Source organism: Scyliorhinus canicula, chromosome 15 (genome assembly GCF_902713615.1).
Source record: "Scyliorhinus canicula chromosome 15, sScyCan1.1, whole genome shotgun sequence".
Lineage (NCBI taxonomy): Eukaryota > Metazoa > Chordata > Chondrichthyes > Carcharhiniformes > Scyliorhinidae > Scyliorhinus > Scyliorhinus canicula.
Genome location: NC_052160.1, coordinates 110,953,708 through 110,971,353, shown reverse-complemented (window position 1 = coordinate 110,971,353; position 17,646 = coordinate 110,953,708). Strand labels below are relative to the sequence as shown.

General features: G+C 47.7%; 1 protein-coding gene across 2 annotated transcripts in view; it reads left to right on the top strand.

Moving 5' to 3' along the window:
* itpr3 (inositol 1,4,5-trisphosphate receptor, type 3) overlaps positions 1–17,646 on the top strand; it is a 330,370-nt gene that overhangs the window by 83,047 nt on the left and 229,677 nt on the right. For both annotated transcript variants that reach the window (XM_038820893.1, XM_038820892.1), the window contains exon 3: positions 13,678–13,799. In XM_038820893.1, the coding sequence (XP_038676821.1) occupies positions 13,678–13,799 (122 nt within the window). The remainder of the gene's footprint in view (positions 1–13,677; positions 13,800–17,646) is intronic.

Here is a 17,646-nt window from a genome sequence, read left to right as displayed (position 1 = left end):
GCCCATCTAATTCTACTTTACTAACCTGGGTTTACTGCAACAATTATGGAGTTGCATGGAAACATAGAAAATAATAGCAGGATGAGGCCATTTGGCCCTTCAAGCCTGTTCCTCCATTCATTATGATCATGGCTGATCATCCAGCTCAATAGCCCGTTCCTGCATTCCCCCATATCCCTTGATCTCCTTCGGCCCAAGAGCTATATCGGACTCCTTCTTGAAAACATACAGGGTGCAGTTCAGGAGCCCAGCACATCTGCCCCTGCTCCCGTCTGCAGCTTCGAAAAGACCCAACACCCCAAATATGGCCCCCAGGGGACTGGGCTCCAAATCCACGTGCAAGATCGCTGACGTGGTGCTGAAGAATTCCCTCCAAAATTTCTCCAACTTCGGGCAGGACCAGAACATATGTATAATATGATTGGCCGGGCCATCCCCACACCGTGGGCAGCATGGTAGCACAAGTGACTAACACTGTTGCTTCACAGCGCCAGGGTCCCAGGTTCTATTCCCCGCTGGGTCAATGACTGTGAGGAGTCTGTACATTCTTCCTGTGTCTGTGTGGGTTTCCTTCGGGCACTCCGGTTTCCTCCCACAGTCCAAAGACGTGCAGGTTAGGTGCTAAATTGCCCTTAGTGTCCAAAACGGTTAGGAGGGGTTATTGAGGGATAGGGTGGAAGTGAGGGTTTAAGTGGGTCGGTGCAGACTCGATGGGCCGAAAGGCCACCTTCTGCACTGCATGTTCTATGTTCATTCACAAATGTCTTCCACCCCTCAACCATCCTGCTCATTCTCGACTTTGTCAGGTGTGCTCTATGTGTCACCTTTAACTGTACCATCTCCAGCCTCGCACTCGAGGTTGAGGCATTCACCCTACGCAACACTTGCTATTTTATTCTAACATTAAAATAACTACCAATTGAATGCGAATAATCAGAGCTCTGTGTACCATCTGGGAGCTTGGTGAATGATGATGGGACGATACTACCTCTATGACATAAGAACCGAAAGATAGAGAAGGAAACAGAAGAACAACAGAGAAGGATATAAAATTGGAGTCACATTGGATACAATGGGCATGATTCAGCAGACACCACTTTAAGTCCACTGAATGGCACATTTATGTCACTTCAAAGTCATTACTGTCCTAGACCTGACTGATTAATGCCATGCCAGCATGTATCCTTTCCTTCAAAGCAGGCATGCTGTGGGAAATATTTGCACCTGAAGAGTATGGCAATGGGTGTACTGCAAGAGGTTGCAACAAATTACTTTTACGAAAAATCCAATTCACTTTCTTCTTCCAATTTGCTGTCTTCTTTCCTAGCTTTGGAAGAATTACTTGCCATTTGTTCAAGATTGGTTAGTGACAGATCTTTTCTGTCACTGTTTACATGACTTCAAAATCAGAACCAAAATCGATTCAGAATCCTCGTCTGACTCTTCAACACTGTCACTGCTATCAAATTCGGACTCCTCTTTCTTATGGCCTCCTTCGGTCTTCGAGTTCTCTGGTTCTCTAGGTTTTATCCTCGATAAGTCTCAGTGAGGAATCACTCCCGTAGAGATAATTTCATCCGTATCAGCCAAATGAGATTCACTACCATTGTCATTTGATATGTGAACAACATCTTTCAACATTTTTTCTTTGAATCACTTACAGCCGAATGAATTTTCCAAATTCCCACATGCCCCACCCTTGGCATTTCATATGCTATCTGCAGTACTTCCCATGGACTCTCTGTAATCATGGGTGAAGCTACAACCTTCACTCCTGCCCAATGATTCCCCAAAAGTAAGTCTACTTCTTCCACTGGGAATTCCTTAACCACTCTGACAACTACTGGACCTGACACAAAATCACATTCCAATTGTACTTTGTACAATAGGACTGGGAAATAATCTCCAGCTATCCCTTTCACGAATACTTTGGTTTCATTGAGCTCTCTGGAAGGAAAAGCAACTCCTTCTCCAGTAAAAGAGTTTGAGTAGCACTGGTGTCTCTTGAAATGAGTTAAGGGTTTGGCTACACAAGTTGATGAAAATGGGATGATCTACCCCTTAGCCAAATCCCGGCATATCTCTCAACTCTGTCATTCCTCACTTCGGCTCCCATGACAGTGTTAACTTCAGATCTCTTAAATCCAGGTAAAGCTACAGTCTGCCCTGTAGTATTCTCCACTTTTATTCCCTTCCTCCCTATGAACACAAAAGTCCCAGGAGCTTTCCTTGCAACTTCCAGCAGGCTGAACAAACATGTGCCACCTTGTTACAATGGTAAGTAACACTTAGGCTTCCAAGTCTTACATCTACCCCATGTACCTTCCTTCCTAGGTCTGAGGAGGAGGTATCGGGGCATTCCCAGCCATCCATTGCTTACTTTGGCTATCTGTCTTCTTTTCACACTCCGATTTCCTATCCTTCTCAAAGGTAGAGGGGTTACAGAACGAATGTTTAAATTTATGGAATAGCTCATAATCGTCAACCATAATTGCTGCTCGCTGAGCAGATTTAAATCTCAGAAGCGGGATTCTCCGGAATCGGTGCGATGGCCCGATGGCGGCGTCAAAAATGCTGCGAACCACTCCGGCGTCGGGCCGACAGGAAGTAGCGGAATCCTCTGCACTTCCGGGGGCTAAGTGCACGCTGGAGGGGATGCCGTCGCGCCAGCCGGCGCCGAAGGGACTGCGCGAGTCCGCACATACGCCAAAGGGCCGGCGTGATATCGGTGGGCCCCGATAGTTGGGCCGTCTCCCCCGCGCCTCCCCGAGGACCGCCCCAGCCGACGTACCTGCCAGGTCCCGCCATGTGGGACCACGTCTAATCCACGCCGGCGGGACTGGCCAAAAACCGGCGGCTGCTCAGCCCATTGAGGCCCTGAGAATTGCCGAGGGGGCCGCTGCCAACGGCTCCCGACCAGCGTGGCATGAACCCCACCCCCGCCCGAAAACTGACGCTGGAGAATACGGCGGGGGATCAGAGAATCCCGCGCCTGGTCTTCAACATGGGTTCTTCCAGGGAATTCTTAAATTCTGCTAAGATAATAACCTCTCTCAGAGTCTCATAGGTAGTTTCAACTCCCAATGCTCATACTCACCTATCAAAATTGCTCTGATTAACCCGTTGAAATTCTGCATAAGCCTGTCCCGGCTATCTCCTTAAATTCCAAAACTTTTGCCTATATGATTCTGAACTAATTCACAGGCACCCAGAATAGTCTTTCTTAACTTTTTTCATCATAATCCTGACCGGGAAGCATAAACTTCCTGTGCTTACCCCGTCAATTTATTCTGCATGGATAATGTCCACTTTTCTCTTGGTCACTCCGTTGGGTCGCTATTTTCTCAAAAGCCCTAAAATAGGTTGCTACCTCCTTCTCATCAAATTTAGGAAGGGCCTGTATAAATTTAATCATATCGCCACTAGGTTCTGTTCTAGGATTACGCTTCCCTCTGCTTTCTGGCAGATTCCCACTAACTTTCAGTGCCTTCATCTGGAACTCTCTCTCTTTTGCCTTTTCCTCTCCCTCTAGTTCCAACGTCCTCATTTCCATCTCTATTTCTCTCTTTCTCTCTTTTGCTTTTTCCTCCCCCTTTTTTTCCTCTCTCTGGTGCTCGCTCTCATTCCAACTTCCTTATTTCCATAAAAGCAAATTACTGCGGATGCTGGAATCTGAAACAAAAACAGAAAATACTGGACAATCCCAACAGGTCTGACAGCATCTGTGGAGAGAGAAGGGAGCTAATGTTTCGAGTATGGATGACGCTTTGACAAAGCTCTGACACAGATGCTGTCAGTCCTGTTGAGATTGTCCAGTATTTTCTGTTCTGTTCCTTATTCCCATCTCCATTTCTTGTTCTTATTCTTTCTGCCTGAGCTCCATTTATTTTTGTTTTTGCTGCATTTCCAATTGTTTCATTTGTTACTGGATTTTTGCCAATTCTACTGATTGCTGTCATGACCCAGGCTGTATTTCTTGCATTTCTTTCAATTTTAAATGCTGAGCAACAGCTTCAATTATGTACACCTTCTTAATTCTAGCTGGTACCCCTACTTCTAATGCAGCTACCAATTTGAATAACTTGTCTTTGCAAAGCTCTTTTAAATAAACAAGAGATAAGTCTTCCACCTCAAGAAAACTCTTAGCAGCTTCCAGAGCCAGCCTGTTACATCACTACAAACTTGTGTTTTAAAAAAAATTATACTCCAAACCAAATCCACCATCTATCATTCCAAAGATCCCAAATTATGTTACGACAGCCTGGGCAAGTGAGCAGTCAGTTTCAGCCACACTCATCTCAGAGTCACAACATAAGTGAATTAACTAATAATTCTTATAAAAATACCCAAAGTCTTTGGTTCTTGGCTGCCCAATAATTACAGTCACCAGACTTGTATGTTTGAATGCAATTACTGTTTATTTATAATGAGAACTATAGTGAAATACACAGCAAATACAGTTGATTAAATATTAATAAGTACCTAACTCTTACTTTAATCTTGCCTCCCCAACCTCTACACACATATACAAGACAGACAAACACAGAGGGGTGGAACAGGGGAGAAAATGTAAGATAAAGAGAAAAGAGTCTTTCCTTCAGATGATGGCTCCTTGCAGGCTTTCCTCACAGTAAGTTTCTAAGTCTTTGGTGTGCAGCCTATACTTAGAATTATCCCAGAGTAGCAGTGTCCCTGCTTCATCAATCTTTGCTTTCAATTTGTAGCCTACCTTTGGGCCTCTGAAGTTTTAGGAATCCAACATCCACATGCTTATTGGAGAGAGAGTGTTAGCTGGCTCTTTCTGGAGCGAATTAACAACAGCTTTCTGGTGAGAGTTAACCGATTCTGGACTTTGCCTTCGCAGCCGTTAATGGTTCTCTTGTAAATAGATTCATCCACGCCCTCTGCCAGTTCAGAAACACAGCCTTGCAGGAGAAAAACAGAGAAGAGAGAGAAAGTAGGTCTTCTCTCTAAGCTGCCAGGAGTCAAATTGAAACCAAACTGAGAACCTTGTGACTGTGAAAACATACCAGTGGGATCGGATCCAATCACCTGTTACCGGGCAGAGAACAGCCTTTTGGGCCAATTCATCGAGCACTATCCAAATATATCAAACTGTGTCCTAGCCAATCTCTGTTATTGGTGCCGGACAGTCTACAATTCCAGTATGAACCAGCACAGGCTTCTGCTTGAATTAAAGACACAGGCCGCTGCTTTCTTCTAATTGAATTAATGATACATGCTGCCTTACAGATACATGTCCAAAACTCATCTCTGGATCAAAAATATAACGGCCAAAAAAAATAGATAGGGAAAATAAGGGCGTATGTAGGGAATAAACAGGAAGTACCATTATACTGTCCCTAAATGGGGTCAGGCAACTTGGAATCACATTCCAGCCACCATTTTTACACCTCCATGGCACCTCCCCAACTCGATGAAAATCTAGCCCAAGGAGAGGGAAAGGAATATTAAATTATAAGAGAAGGAAATTAAAGAGACACGAGGGAAAGAAAGAAAATAAAACTTTAAATAAATCTCATCACTAAATCGTTCCTTATGCTGTAAAATGCCAGCCCGGACATTCTGCAGTGAGCTTGATTCAGGTTTGTATCTTGCTCAAAACTCACAGGGGGATTGTCAGAGAGATCTGGGGCTGGATTTTCCGCCCTGCCATGCCACATTCCTGCCCCGATCCGCCGGCGGGATTCTCCGTTACGCCGGCCGGTCAATGGGGTTTCCCATTGTGGGGCAGCCCCACGCTGTCGGTTTCAGCCAGGCCAACATTACTTTGGTGTTTCATGACTCACGCCAGATCTCCGCCTTGCCACAAGTTCTAAGTTTTTGAAAGCACTAATGAGTACTGTGAACTCGCCGTTATTTCCCCAGAAAATTCTCAGTGTTTGTTACCTTATGCTAATAAGGTCACTGATGATAGGATGCAAGCAAACTATCTGAGTTAAGGAATATATTTAATTGCATTTTGTTCTATATTCCGCCCCTTCCTCTTACCAGGAATATATGGTTGGAATTCTCCAGCTGTTGTAATGCACTTTTCCTGCTGGCAGCACACCCCCGCCCATGAGTTTCCCCGCAGTGTGGATCGGCTTCAATGAGGAATTCCATTGATAAGCGGTGGGAAGAAAGAATCCCGCTGCCAGCCAAAGGCACGACACCGAGAATCATGCGGCTGGAGGACTGGAGAATCCAGCCCATCACTTGAAACTGGAAGCATTTCAAGTATAAACATGCTTGAGACAATAGAACATGAATTTGCTCTTTTCTAGTGACTGATGCGACTGTGGAGTTTCAGACTTCTCTGCTGCTCACACCTTTCAACTTACCCTCCAAATAGTGAAACACTCCTATGGTCCCCTACCCTCAACTCTGAATGATAGTATCAGTTGCTCAAAGGATGACATTTGTATCTGTATGCTGCAGTAAAAATAATGTGCTGGGATATCAACAAGAGATATCCCAGCACATAGGATAAAAGAGCTAAATGTCGAAATTGATGACTATGGAGCGTCTATAGGTCTTTAATTTGAAAGTCTGTGTAGTTGGGCACAATACATGTGGGCAGTTGGAAGCCAGTTTTAAAGTCACACTGGACATTTAAATTATCATGGACATTTATTTCCATCTCCATCTTCTATGAAAACCTGGTACTTTCAGGGTCCTATATATACTACTGTAGATATGTGGCTTTCCTGTATACAAAATGAGGAAAAGTTATTTAGATAGTATCGGTAGGACGTCCTGTTTATCAAGTAAGGTCACAAAGCAAGCGAACAAAACAGTATAGTTAGCTAAAAATAAGTAACCTTTTCACAGACATGGGAAAAAGCAAGTCTTTTCTAACAATCCCTACGCGTGAGCAATCATGACTTGCGAATAGCAACAATCAGATTATTTCCTGTTACTGTGGAGTTATTGTTTGGAGGCCGATGTTACATTGAATCAGTTTTGTGAAAATTTAAATCATCATTTCCTTTTCTGACCTTGGACTAAAGGATATTAAACCTGTCTGTCAAAAATCCTAAAATATTGAGTTATAAGGAACTAAACAAATGATATTGGATACAACGCCTCGAGCCAAATTTTTAGATGGCATCATGATTTTCTAACTGGAAAGTAGGGGTAAAAGGCAACATTGAAGTTCACAAACAGAATGCAAAACAAACTAACGAACCTATTCCAACTGACTCTAGCCGTTAGAGACAGGAAGAATTTGTTTTTTAAAGGGTGGAGTTTTAAAATTTCACCTATATAGAAAGCATTCCCATTATCAGACATTAACCTCTGATCTTGCAAGTGAAATGTTCTTAACTTAAGTATGTTTTGTTGCTCGTTATGCTTTCCCTTAATTTGCTCTGTTTTAATTACCTTTGCTCAAGAGTCGGCGGGTATCTTTCTGATACCACCACAAGGTTCAACCGAGTACTGATCAATGACTCGATACACCAATTAGTAAGTTTGAAATCAATACACATTTGTTTACACACACAGTCAATTATTACTCATGCACAAACTCTACTCACTAAACTACAACTACTACTAAAAGCCTATACTTAGCTTCGAGTGGCCCACTCAGTCAGAGGAACAATGGCCGTTGTCCGGTTCTGATACTGCTGGCTTCGAACTGGTATAGAATAGTAGCTAGGAGCGTCTATCTCGTAGCGTGCGTTGACCGTAGATTTACTTGGCTGGTGCTTGGCGGGCCTCTCGTCGCTGAGAGCCAAATGCCAAGGTGAAGATGGAGAAAGTAAGAGTTCTCAAGAGAGCGAACTGACCTTGGGGACTCTGCTTTATACCCCAAGGGGTTTCGCGCCCTTCTGGGCGGACCCTGGACTTGGTCCCAATTAATTGGACCATGTCCCAATCGTTTGTATTGATTCTCTCCAATAACCGGGTCGTTCCCTGATTGTTGGGCGGGCTCTAGGTAACCGTTGGCCTGCCTTTGTTTTAGCTTCCACTGGCGCCGGGAAGTCTGTCCTGGTACCGATTGTTTCAATGTTTATTTTTGTCCCCGGAGATAGCTCATTACTATAGTTTCATATTGAACTGTAGTTTCAGTTCTGTCTGGGTTCTGCAAGTTCCAATCCACAGGAAACCTTGCACCTGCTTGTTTTTCTAGTGCTGTCCATTTTTCCCTGCACTCTTTGCGAGTATCCATTTTGGAATCGGGGCGTGGCCACCTCAGGTGGCTACAGCTTGAATGAGAAATTATTTGATTCTCATTTGCATTTGGAAGAGCAAGTTGTTTGGGATCCCTTTCAAATCATGCATCGACTTTTAATTCTAATTACATCAACCATTGAAGGCAACATCCATCCATCCCCCACCTCTAGGTTATTCCCATCCCTTTAAACCTCTCTCCTGGGGCGAAATTCTCCGACCCCACGCAGGGTCGGAGAATCGGCCGGCAGCGGCGTTAATCCCGCTCCCGCAGGGTTTTTTATTCTCTGACCGGCCAAAAACCGGTGTTGTGCAAATCCCGCGGCAGCCTCTGAAAACAGCTGGCGCCGGCGGGATTTCATTATATTTTTGTTTCAACAAATCTCCGGCCCGGATGGGCCGAAGTCCCGCCGACGTGGCCATGGGTCACGTCGGCGAAAAACAGAGTAGCTTTAAAACGGCGTCAACCATTGATGATGGTTGCCGCCGTTCAGTGTCCGTTGGGGGGGGGGTTCCGGCGGTGGGGGGGGGGGGGGGGGGTGGGTCCGGCTGGGGGTGGGGGGGGGGTGGGTTCCGGCCGGGGGGGGTTCCGGGGGGGTTCCGGGGGGGGGGGGGTTGCGGCGGGGGGGGGGGTTGCGGCGTTGAGAGGGGGTAGGGGCGGTGGGGAGGGGTGGTGGGGAGGGGGTAGGGGCGTTGGAGGGGGTTGGGGTGGTGGGGGGGGTTTGGGGGCAGCGGCGTGCAGAGAGGGGGCGACGGATGCCCGGGGCCAACGCACCGTCGCCCACCCCTCTGTACGCCGCTGCCCCCTACCACCCCCCCTCACCACCCCTACCTCCCTCCAACGCCGCCCCCATCTCTCCCAACGCCGCCCCCATCTCTCGCAACGCCGCAACCCCCCCTCTCAACGCCGCAACCCCCCCCCAACGCCGCAACCCCCCTTCTCAATGCCGCAACCCCCCCCCTCAACGCCGCAACCCCCCTCTCAACGCCGCAACCCCCCCCTCTTAACGCCACAACCCCCCCCCCCTCAACGCCGCACCCCCCCCTCTCAGCGCCGCAACCCCCCCCTCAACGCCGGTACTCACACCCCCCTCCCCCTCCCTCTGAAGGCCGGTACCCACACGCCCCCCCTCCCTCTGAAGGCCGGTTCCCACACCCCCCCTCCCTCTGAAGGCCGGTACCCACACCCCCCCCTCCCTCTGAAGGCCGGTACCCACAACCCCCCCCCCCCTCTGAAGGCCGGTACCCACACACACCCCCCTCTCTCCTCCTCCCCCCCTTCCTTCCTCCTCCCCCCTTCCTTCCTCCTCCCCCCCTTCCTTCCTCCTCCCCCCTTCCTTCCTCCCTCCTCCCCCCCTCCTTCCTCCGTTAGTGGGGGGGGGTGCGGCGTTGAGAGAGGGGGTACCGGCGTTGAGGGGGGGTTGCGGCGTTGAGAGAGGGGGGGGGCGGCGTTGGAGGTGGGTAGGGGTGGTGGGGAGGGGGGTAGGGGTGGTGAGGGGAGGGGGTTGGGGTAGGGGCAGCGGCGTGCAGAGGGGGGGGCGACGGTGCGTTGGCCCCGGACATCCGTCGCCCCCCTCCTCTGCACGCTGCCGCCCCTACCCCAACCCCCCCTCACCACCCCTACCCCCTCCAACGCCCCTACCCCCCTCACCACCCCTACCCCCCTCCAACGCCGCCCCCCTCTCTCAACTCAACGCCGCAAACCCCCCCTCTCCTCTCAACTCAACGCCGCAAACCCCCCTCCTCTCAACTCAATGCCGCAAACCCCCCCCTCTCCTCTCAACTCAACTCAACGCCGCAAACCCCCCCTTCCTCTCAACTCAACGCCGCAAACCCCCCCCTCTCCTCTCAACTCAACGCCGCAAACCCCCCCCCTCCTCTCAACTCAACGCCGCAAACCCCCCCCTCTCCTCTCAACTCAACGCCGCAAACCCCCCCCCCCTCCTCTCAACTCAACGCCGCAACCCCCCCCCCCAACACCGGGTCTGTCTCTCTCCTCCTCCCCCGCCCCCCCCCAAATGCCGGTCTGTCTCTCTCTCTCCCCCCCCCCCCCAAATGCCGGTCTGTCTCTCTCTCTCCCCCCCCCAAACGCCGGGTCTGTCTCTCTCCTCCTCCCCACCCCCCCCAAATGCCGGTCTGTCTCTCTCCTCCTTCCCCCCCCCAAAACGCCGGGTCTGTCTCTCTCCTCCTCCCCCCCCCCAAAAACGCCGGGTCTGTCTCTCTCCTCCTTCCTTCCTCCCCCCCCCCCCCCCCCAAACGCCGGGTCTCACCACTTCCGCAGCGGGTGAAACTGACGCGTATCGCGTCAGTCCGCTGCTGGCCCCTCCGGGAACGGAGAATAGCCGCCTAAAAGAAGGCCCCCACGCCGGAGTCATCCACACCAATTATGCTCGCCGTAAATCGGCGTTACGACGGTCTGCAGAGAATTTCACCCCTGATCTCTTGATCCCAGTTCCCCACCCTTCAAACCCTTGCCAATATCCCCAACCCTAGAATGATGTAGGCTCCTCAGTGGAGGGATTGCCTATAGTCCCAGCAGTGCCTAACCTCCTGACCGGGGATCCATTTTGCTGGCAGTTCTTGAAGGCAGGACCACCTCCAGAGAAATGGACAAAAGTCTTACCTTAAAGCAATTATCACCGACCCCAGAGTTAAATGGTTGTGGGTAAGGACTGAAATCACTTCATAATTTCGATACCAGACCTTTGAATTGGTGCCCCTTCATTTCCGATTATTGGTGGATTCCTGATTTGCCATATCTTATGTTGCACTAATTAAAGGACGTGATGTAATGGCCTCATCACACCCGACTTGGTGACGCAACGAGGCCGTTGAATCTTATGAGAGGCCTCTCGTGAGATTTGCACGCTCAAAACGTCTTGCGAGATTCAATAGAATCTCAAGAGACTTTGCGATCTGGATCAAGCTCAACGAGGGTAAGATTCAGATTAGCATATTTAAGTGAACCATTAGGCTAATTTAAATATGTCTACGCTGGATTCTACCGGTGCCCAAGAACTAACGGCCTTGCTTGGGAGATCTCGCCACAAATGTGGACCAGGCATAATAGCACCTGGGGGTTCTCCCAGGCTATTAGAGACCCCTGGGTGATCGGGTTCTGTGCAGGGTGGTACCCTAGCTCTCCACCTGGCACCCAGGCACTTTGGCATTGCCATCCTGGCACCTTGGCACTGCCCACCTTGGGTTGGCACAGCCAGGGTACCTGCATGGTTGACTGCCATGGTGCCAGGCTGATAGTGCCGGGATGCCAGGGATCAGGCCCGGTGTGCTTTGCCTTTAAGAGGTGGGTGAGGGGGGGCTTGAGGACCCAGTAAGAGTTATGTTGGGTGCAGTGGGGGGAGGGGAGGGGGCCTTAAGGCCACGGTGGGGTGGCTGAGGGATGGTTGAAAGATCGGGGTGGCTTTTCTAAATGGAGCCCCAATCCGCGAATATTCTTCCTGCACTAGGGAGCTGAGCTTATCAGTGCAGGAAATGATGTAAGTGCGGTCTTTATGGGGCATTCCTCACCAAGGCCAAAAAAAGAGGCAAAGTGCCGTTAAGTAGCGGGGTTTATCTCGGTGCTGCAGCACCGAGAAACACCCGGCTAAACGCGCCCAAAATAGAACTTTGTTTTTGTCCCGTTAAATTGTGCCCAACATCTCATCAACTTTATAGAGTGTACAACTCTTCAATAGGTCCTTTTTATTTATAATGGGCAGTTTAAGTTATGGGGTTACAGAGATAGGGTGGGGTGGACAGGGGAGTGAACATGGGTAGAGTGCTTATTCAAAGGGCTGCTGCAGACTCGATGGGCCAAATGGCCTCCTTCTGCACTGTAGGGATTCTATGATTCTATGAAAGTGAGTGGAGACTTTTAAGATATTTGTAGTCAAATTTGTACGTTGTTTGTTTACAACAACAATTCTTTATGTGATTTCCAATTATTCTTTCATTAAAGACTTTTAACAGAAGCAAAGCTCCTCATTCTGGAAAAAGCTAATAAGGCTGTCTATGTGTGAAATCAGACTTGAGAAGGTAGATACAGATTTTGCCGAGAGTCTGGCCTTGTGATTTGTTTAGAATCATGGAAAATGACAGCATAATTGGAAGTGCTTCCTCCTCAGTTGAAAAGAGAGGCTGACATGCAATGGCCTCAATGTTATTCAAGGAATAATCAGTCTTATTTCCTTGAAATCTGCTTGTTACAATTTTTTCAGCATCAATCATCGAAGAAAACAGCTTCCTTCCTACCAGTCTTGCTCCATGACAATGCCCTTGTTTAGGATTCGTGTTTCATAGCAACATTATAATTGCTGCTTCCTTGAGCCTAGGTTTGTGTGGACGTGGCCATTGGAGTTAGGTTGTGTAGAAACTTTGGAGGATATATACTATCATCTTTGTATTTTTCCACAGAATCAATGCTGGCGTATTCTTTTAATTCACATGACAGCTTTTCTAAACCTTCTTCATCCAAATCAAGTAAATCTTCATTTTTAGCACAAAGGATGGCTTTTGAATAATACATTGTATCAAAAAACTATCCCCACCGTTTTGTCATATTTAACCAATTCCATTATGTCACCCAACTCCATCCTTCCTGTGTCGTCCCCAACCCATTCCATCTGTTCTTTTCAACCCGCTCCATTCAGCTCTTGCTATCCGCCATGGAAACAATTGTCGAGAATGTCCGGCCCTTCCTGCTAGTGGGACTTTCTGGTACTGCTGAACGCAACCCCCGGATGGACAAGCAATGCGAATGGCCATTGACTTCGGCAGAGCTGAAAGGTCCCCCCCCCCCCCCCCCCCCCCCCCCCCCCCCCCCTTCACCCTGCTGGTCAGTGCCGCATTGCCTTTGACGGGCCAGGAGGTAAAATCCAAGCCAATCTCTCCAATCTGGGTAACTTTGTTGTTCTGCTCCAGTTACCGTCTGTTGTTTTTGTTCTCCATCAATACCTTCTCCCAACTGGGCTGTCACCAATTTTGGCAGCTGCACATATATCACGCACTCCAGCCTTCCACATGCCCCATTGCCTTGGAAGGTCTCTTTGGCTGTTTTATTATGTTAATGATGCTATATAAATCCCACTGGCAGCAGGGATGGTGTCAGCCTATTAGCTAAGTCGCACTGAATCAGATTCTTTGTCCGTCAGTGCTAAATTGGCTTCCACTCTTATTTCCTGTTTGGACTCTTGCTTCAGTTAAAAAGGATGCAGGATAAGAATTAAAAAGTTTCCAAAGAAAATCCTAACTCTGGAGGCAGCTGGATGTGCACGTTGAGTAATTTTGGGAGAAAGCACACAATTTTATTCTGTTTCAGGGACCTCTAATGAGAACTGTGGAAATCCAAATCCCAACAGTATGCATTTCCATGGATTCAAGATGGGAAGTGATTCAACATGGCAACATGGTTGTGTAGCAAATATCCTGTAAGGATCTTGAATGACCAACATAATTCTTGATAATAAATACGTTTACTATTTAAAATCTTTTGTATTGCAGATTGTCTTTTCAAAGTATGCCCTATGAACCGTTATTCAGCACAAAAACAATACTGGAAAGCAAAGCAAGCAAAGCAGGACAAAGATAAAATAGCAGATATTGCACTATTGCAGAAGCTGCAGGTAAGGCATCCATTTCCACCCTTACTTAGATATATCTGCCATGTCTTCTAAACTGTTATATTGTTGGAGAAAGAGATAAATGGTCAAAGCTTTTTGTCTTGTACACGTCACGACAATCCACAAGAATACCAACGTAAGGGAAACAACACATTCGTATTGTATGAGAAAAACTGCTGATTGGTTGGCAGGTGGACTCTGAATTATACAGGAATTGCCATGGAGAATGCACTAGTTGATGGTGACTGATAGTTAACTGCCAAGCATTGTTTGAAATTTAAACCAGGCAGCTTGACTCTGATTGGTCAAGACATTACCCCGAGGAAAGAACCAGGCAATGGCTGTCAGTGAAGGGGCTGGTTTAGCACACTGGGCTAAATCGCTGGCTTCTAAAGCAGACCAAGGCAGGCCAGCAGCACGGTTCAATTCCCCTACCAGCCTCCCCGAACAGGCACCAGAATGTGGCGACTAGGGGCTTTTCATAGTAACTTCATTGAAGCCTACTCGTGACAATAAGCGATTTTCATTTCACTTATTTTGTTTAGCTGAAACCGTCAGAATATGTGTACGTGCTTTCTTTCTGTCTGCAAAGAACAGGGCCTTGTGTATTAAGAAATATAGCTTCCATTACACACAAATGCACGACACTGTGAGCCTGACTGTCAATCAATCAGTACTCTCTTTTCATACAGTATAAATTTGTTGTTTTCCCTAACAATTCTTGCGAAATGTCCTCATGAGTGCAAGATGTAAAGCTTCAACAAAATGTCTCCTTTTTAAACAATAGTCAAGTTCTGTTCTACCAAACTGTTGTCTTATTCAAGGTTTATCAATCAAGGCAAGATAATTCAATTTTGAAATATGAACAAATTTTGAAGTATTATGGATACACATGGCAATGTAATAAATCTGTTAGTCTTGTAAAGGGACTTATGTTTCATGTTTGGCACATAATTTTATTTCGAGAAGTCTGATGGATTTCCATGAAAAACTCTATTGCTTTTCGCTTCTTACTGTGCTGGTATGTGTAGCATGAAATCATTTCTCAGTGTTGTTTTCATAAACTTGTCCTTTCTAGCTCCCTTAATGGGTCAATGGATAACGACAATGGCCAGAAAGGTTTGAACTTCAATTTCTGGTTAATAGGGACTGGTTTAGCACACGGCTAAATCGCTGGCTTTGAAGGCAGGCCAGCAGCACGGTTCAGTTCCCGTACCAGCCTTCCCGAACAGGCGCCAGAATGTAGTGACTAGGGACTTTTCACAGTAACTTCATTTGAAGCCTACTTGTGACAATAAGCGATTTTCTTTTTTTTTTCATTTCATTTAGCTGATTTTAGTGAGAATGGTAGTGGGAGAAATACAATTTGCCACAGTGTTGTTGGGCTGTGGGTGGGAAATATTCAGGGTACTTCCTGTTTCTGACCACTGCTCGCTGGAATGTGTGTGTGAGTGGATATAAAATTATAACTGGTTGAGCAGTGATGCCACTTGCATTGTGGAATTTGCTGCCTTCACTTGGTGTAGGCTCACACAGAAAGAATGGTTAATTGTTTGAGAAGGGATACTAGTATTGGTGTTTCAATGTGACTATTGAGCATGAGCTAGGAGTTTCAGAAAATAAGAAGTAAAAAAAGGCAGATGGTGATGGTAATGAGACACATGGCGCGGGATTCTCTGACTCTGCAGTGGGTCGGAGAATCGGCATAGTGGGGGGGGGGTGCACGATTCACGCAACGCCGCTCCAACGCCGGTCCGCCGATTCTCCGGTCACCGGAGAATCATGACCATTGGTGACAGCGTGGTCGGCGCGGCGCTGTTTGGGGGCCTCCAACGTGGCACCCCGCCCTGCAATTCTCCCCGCGCGATGGGCTGAGTGCCCGCCGAGTTAGGCCGAGTCCCACCGGCGCCATTCTCATACGCTGCTGCCCGGCAAGACCTCGCCGGTCATGTTGCGGAGGGCGGCCTGGTGGGGAGGGAAGGGGGATCCAACACTGGGGGGGCCTCCACGGTGGCCTGGCCCGCGATCGGGGCCTACTGATCGGTGGGCGGGCTTATCCTGGAGGAGGCCTACGTTCCACCGCGCCGAGCCCCTGTAGCTCTCCGCCATGTTGCATCGAGAAAGCAACCCACATGCTTGCGCAAACTCGCACCGGCCGTAGCGCACGTACGCCGACTCGCGACGCCCGTTCTGACGCCCATATCAGCAGCTGGAGCAGCGTGAGGCTCTCCAGTGCCGTGCCGGCCCCCTGAGCGGCGCAAGATCGCTGCTCCTAGGGGCCATTTGACGCCGTCATACAATGCTCCAGCATTTACGACGGTGTCAACACTGAGCCCCACGATCAGAGAATCCCCTCCTGATGTTGCATCAGCACTGGGAAGTATGAGTGTTCTGATATATTATGGGCTAAGTTTTCCTTCCCCTCTGAAAATGTGGTGACGTAACACTTCTGTCTGCTCCACATGATACAGTGGAATGTGATTCAAATTTACTGCGGGGCACGGGATTGCTCATTTTGTATGTGGGGTGGACATTGTTCAGTCTTCGACGAGTTGAAGAGAGGGAACTGCAATGTCGCTGCAGCGTTTAAATGGGTGCAGTTGCTTAAAGGGCTAACATTATTGGAAAATCTGGAGGGCCAAGACAGAGTCATCAATTCGCAGCAATAACAGAACCACCAGCTTCTGAGGTTTCAACTGTTCAAAGAGCTTCTGGGTTCTCAGACACTTCAGTGGAGATATTATTGGCAGAGTCAATGGCAGGGTGAGACTAGAAGTCCATTAAGCAAGATGGAGGAAGCTGGTTCAGATGAGACTGTCCCATATACCACCCCATGTATGTATACAAAATGTAAAGAAATGGTTAAGGAACTTAAGGGTCAATAATGCAAAACAGGGCCACTATACTCTTACTGGATAAATGGCAAAATTAATGTACCCTTCAATGTAACAAGGTCTTCCCAATCCTCCCTTTCACCAATCATGCCAATGTGCCATCTTCTAAGGCCTGAGAATAAGTGTAGTAGGATAATGCTGAGAATGGTTTATTTCAGTGTTGTGACAAACAAGTGCCTTTCTTAATAAAAGCAAGAACTGCCGGTGCTGGAAACCTGAAATAATACCAGAGAATGATGGAAAAACTTGACAGTTCCGGTAGTATCTATGGAGCAAGAAACAGAGTTAACAAATGATTCTTCTTCAGACTTTGTAGTCTCCTTGAAAAGGAAAATATCACTCTAATCATGGACTTCAAACAACCATTGGGAGTGTTAGTTTATCCTAAGGCCAATGAATGGTCACTAGGAAGAAGTGAATCATTTCCAATTATTGAACAAAACTTGGGAGATAGGGAAAGGGATGCAAGAAATGATTAAAAATAGCAGGGGTGGTTTGTAGTATAGTGATCAACTGTAGTCAACGACATTTTAATAACAACAGCGTGTATTTATATGGCACCTTTAATGTAATAAAACGTTGCAAGGTGTTTCACAGGAAATAAAGTTTGACACAGTGCCACATTAGGAGATATTAGGTCAGATGATCAAAATCATGGAAAAAGAACAGGTTTTCAAGTGTCTTGCAGGAGGAAAGTGAAGTAAAGAGGTGGACATGTGTAGCGAGGGTATTCCAGAACCTGAAGCCTGGGTAAGTTAAGGCATGGCCACCAATTGTGGAGCAAATAAAATTGGGAATACACAAGAGGCCAGAATTAGAGGAGCACAGGTATCTATGGGTTGGTGGAGGGTGCAGGTTACTGCTGTGAAGTGCAAATGCACTTTCTTCCCCTGCAATGTTGACAGCCCAGTCCAGACAGGTATGAGTTGTGGATAAAATTTCATCTCTTTTGGGCC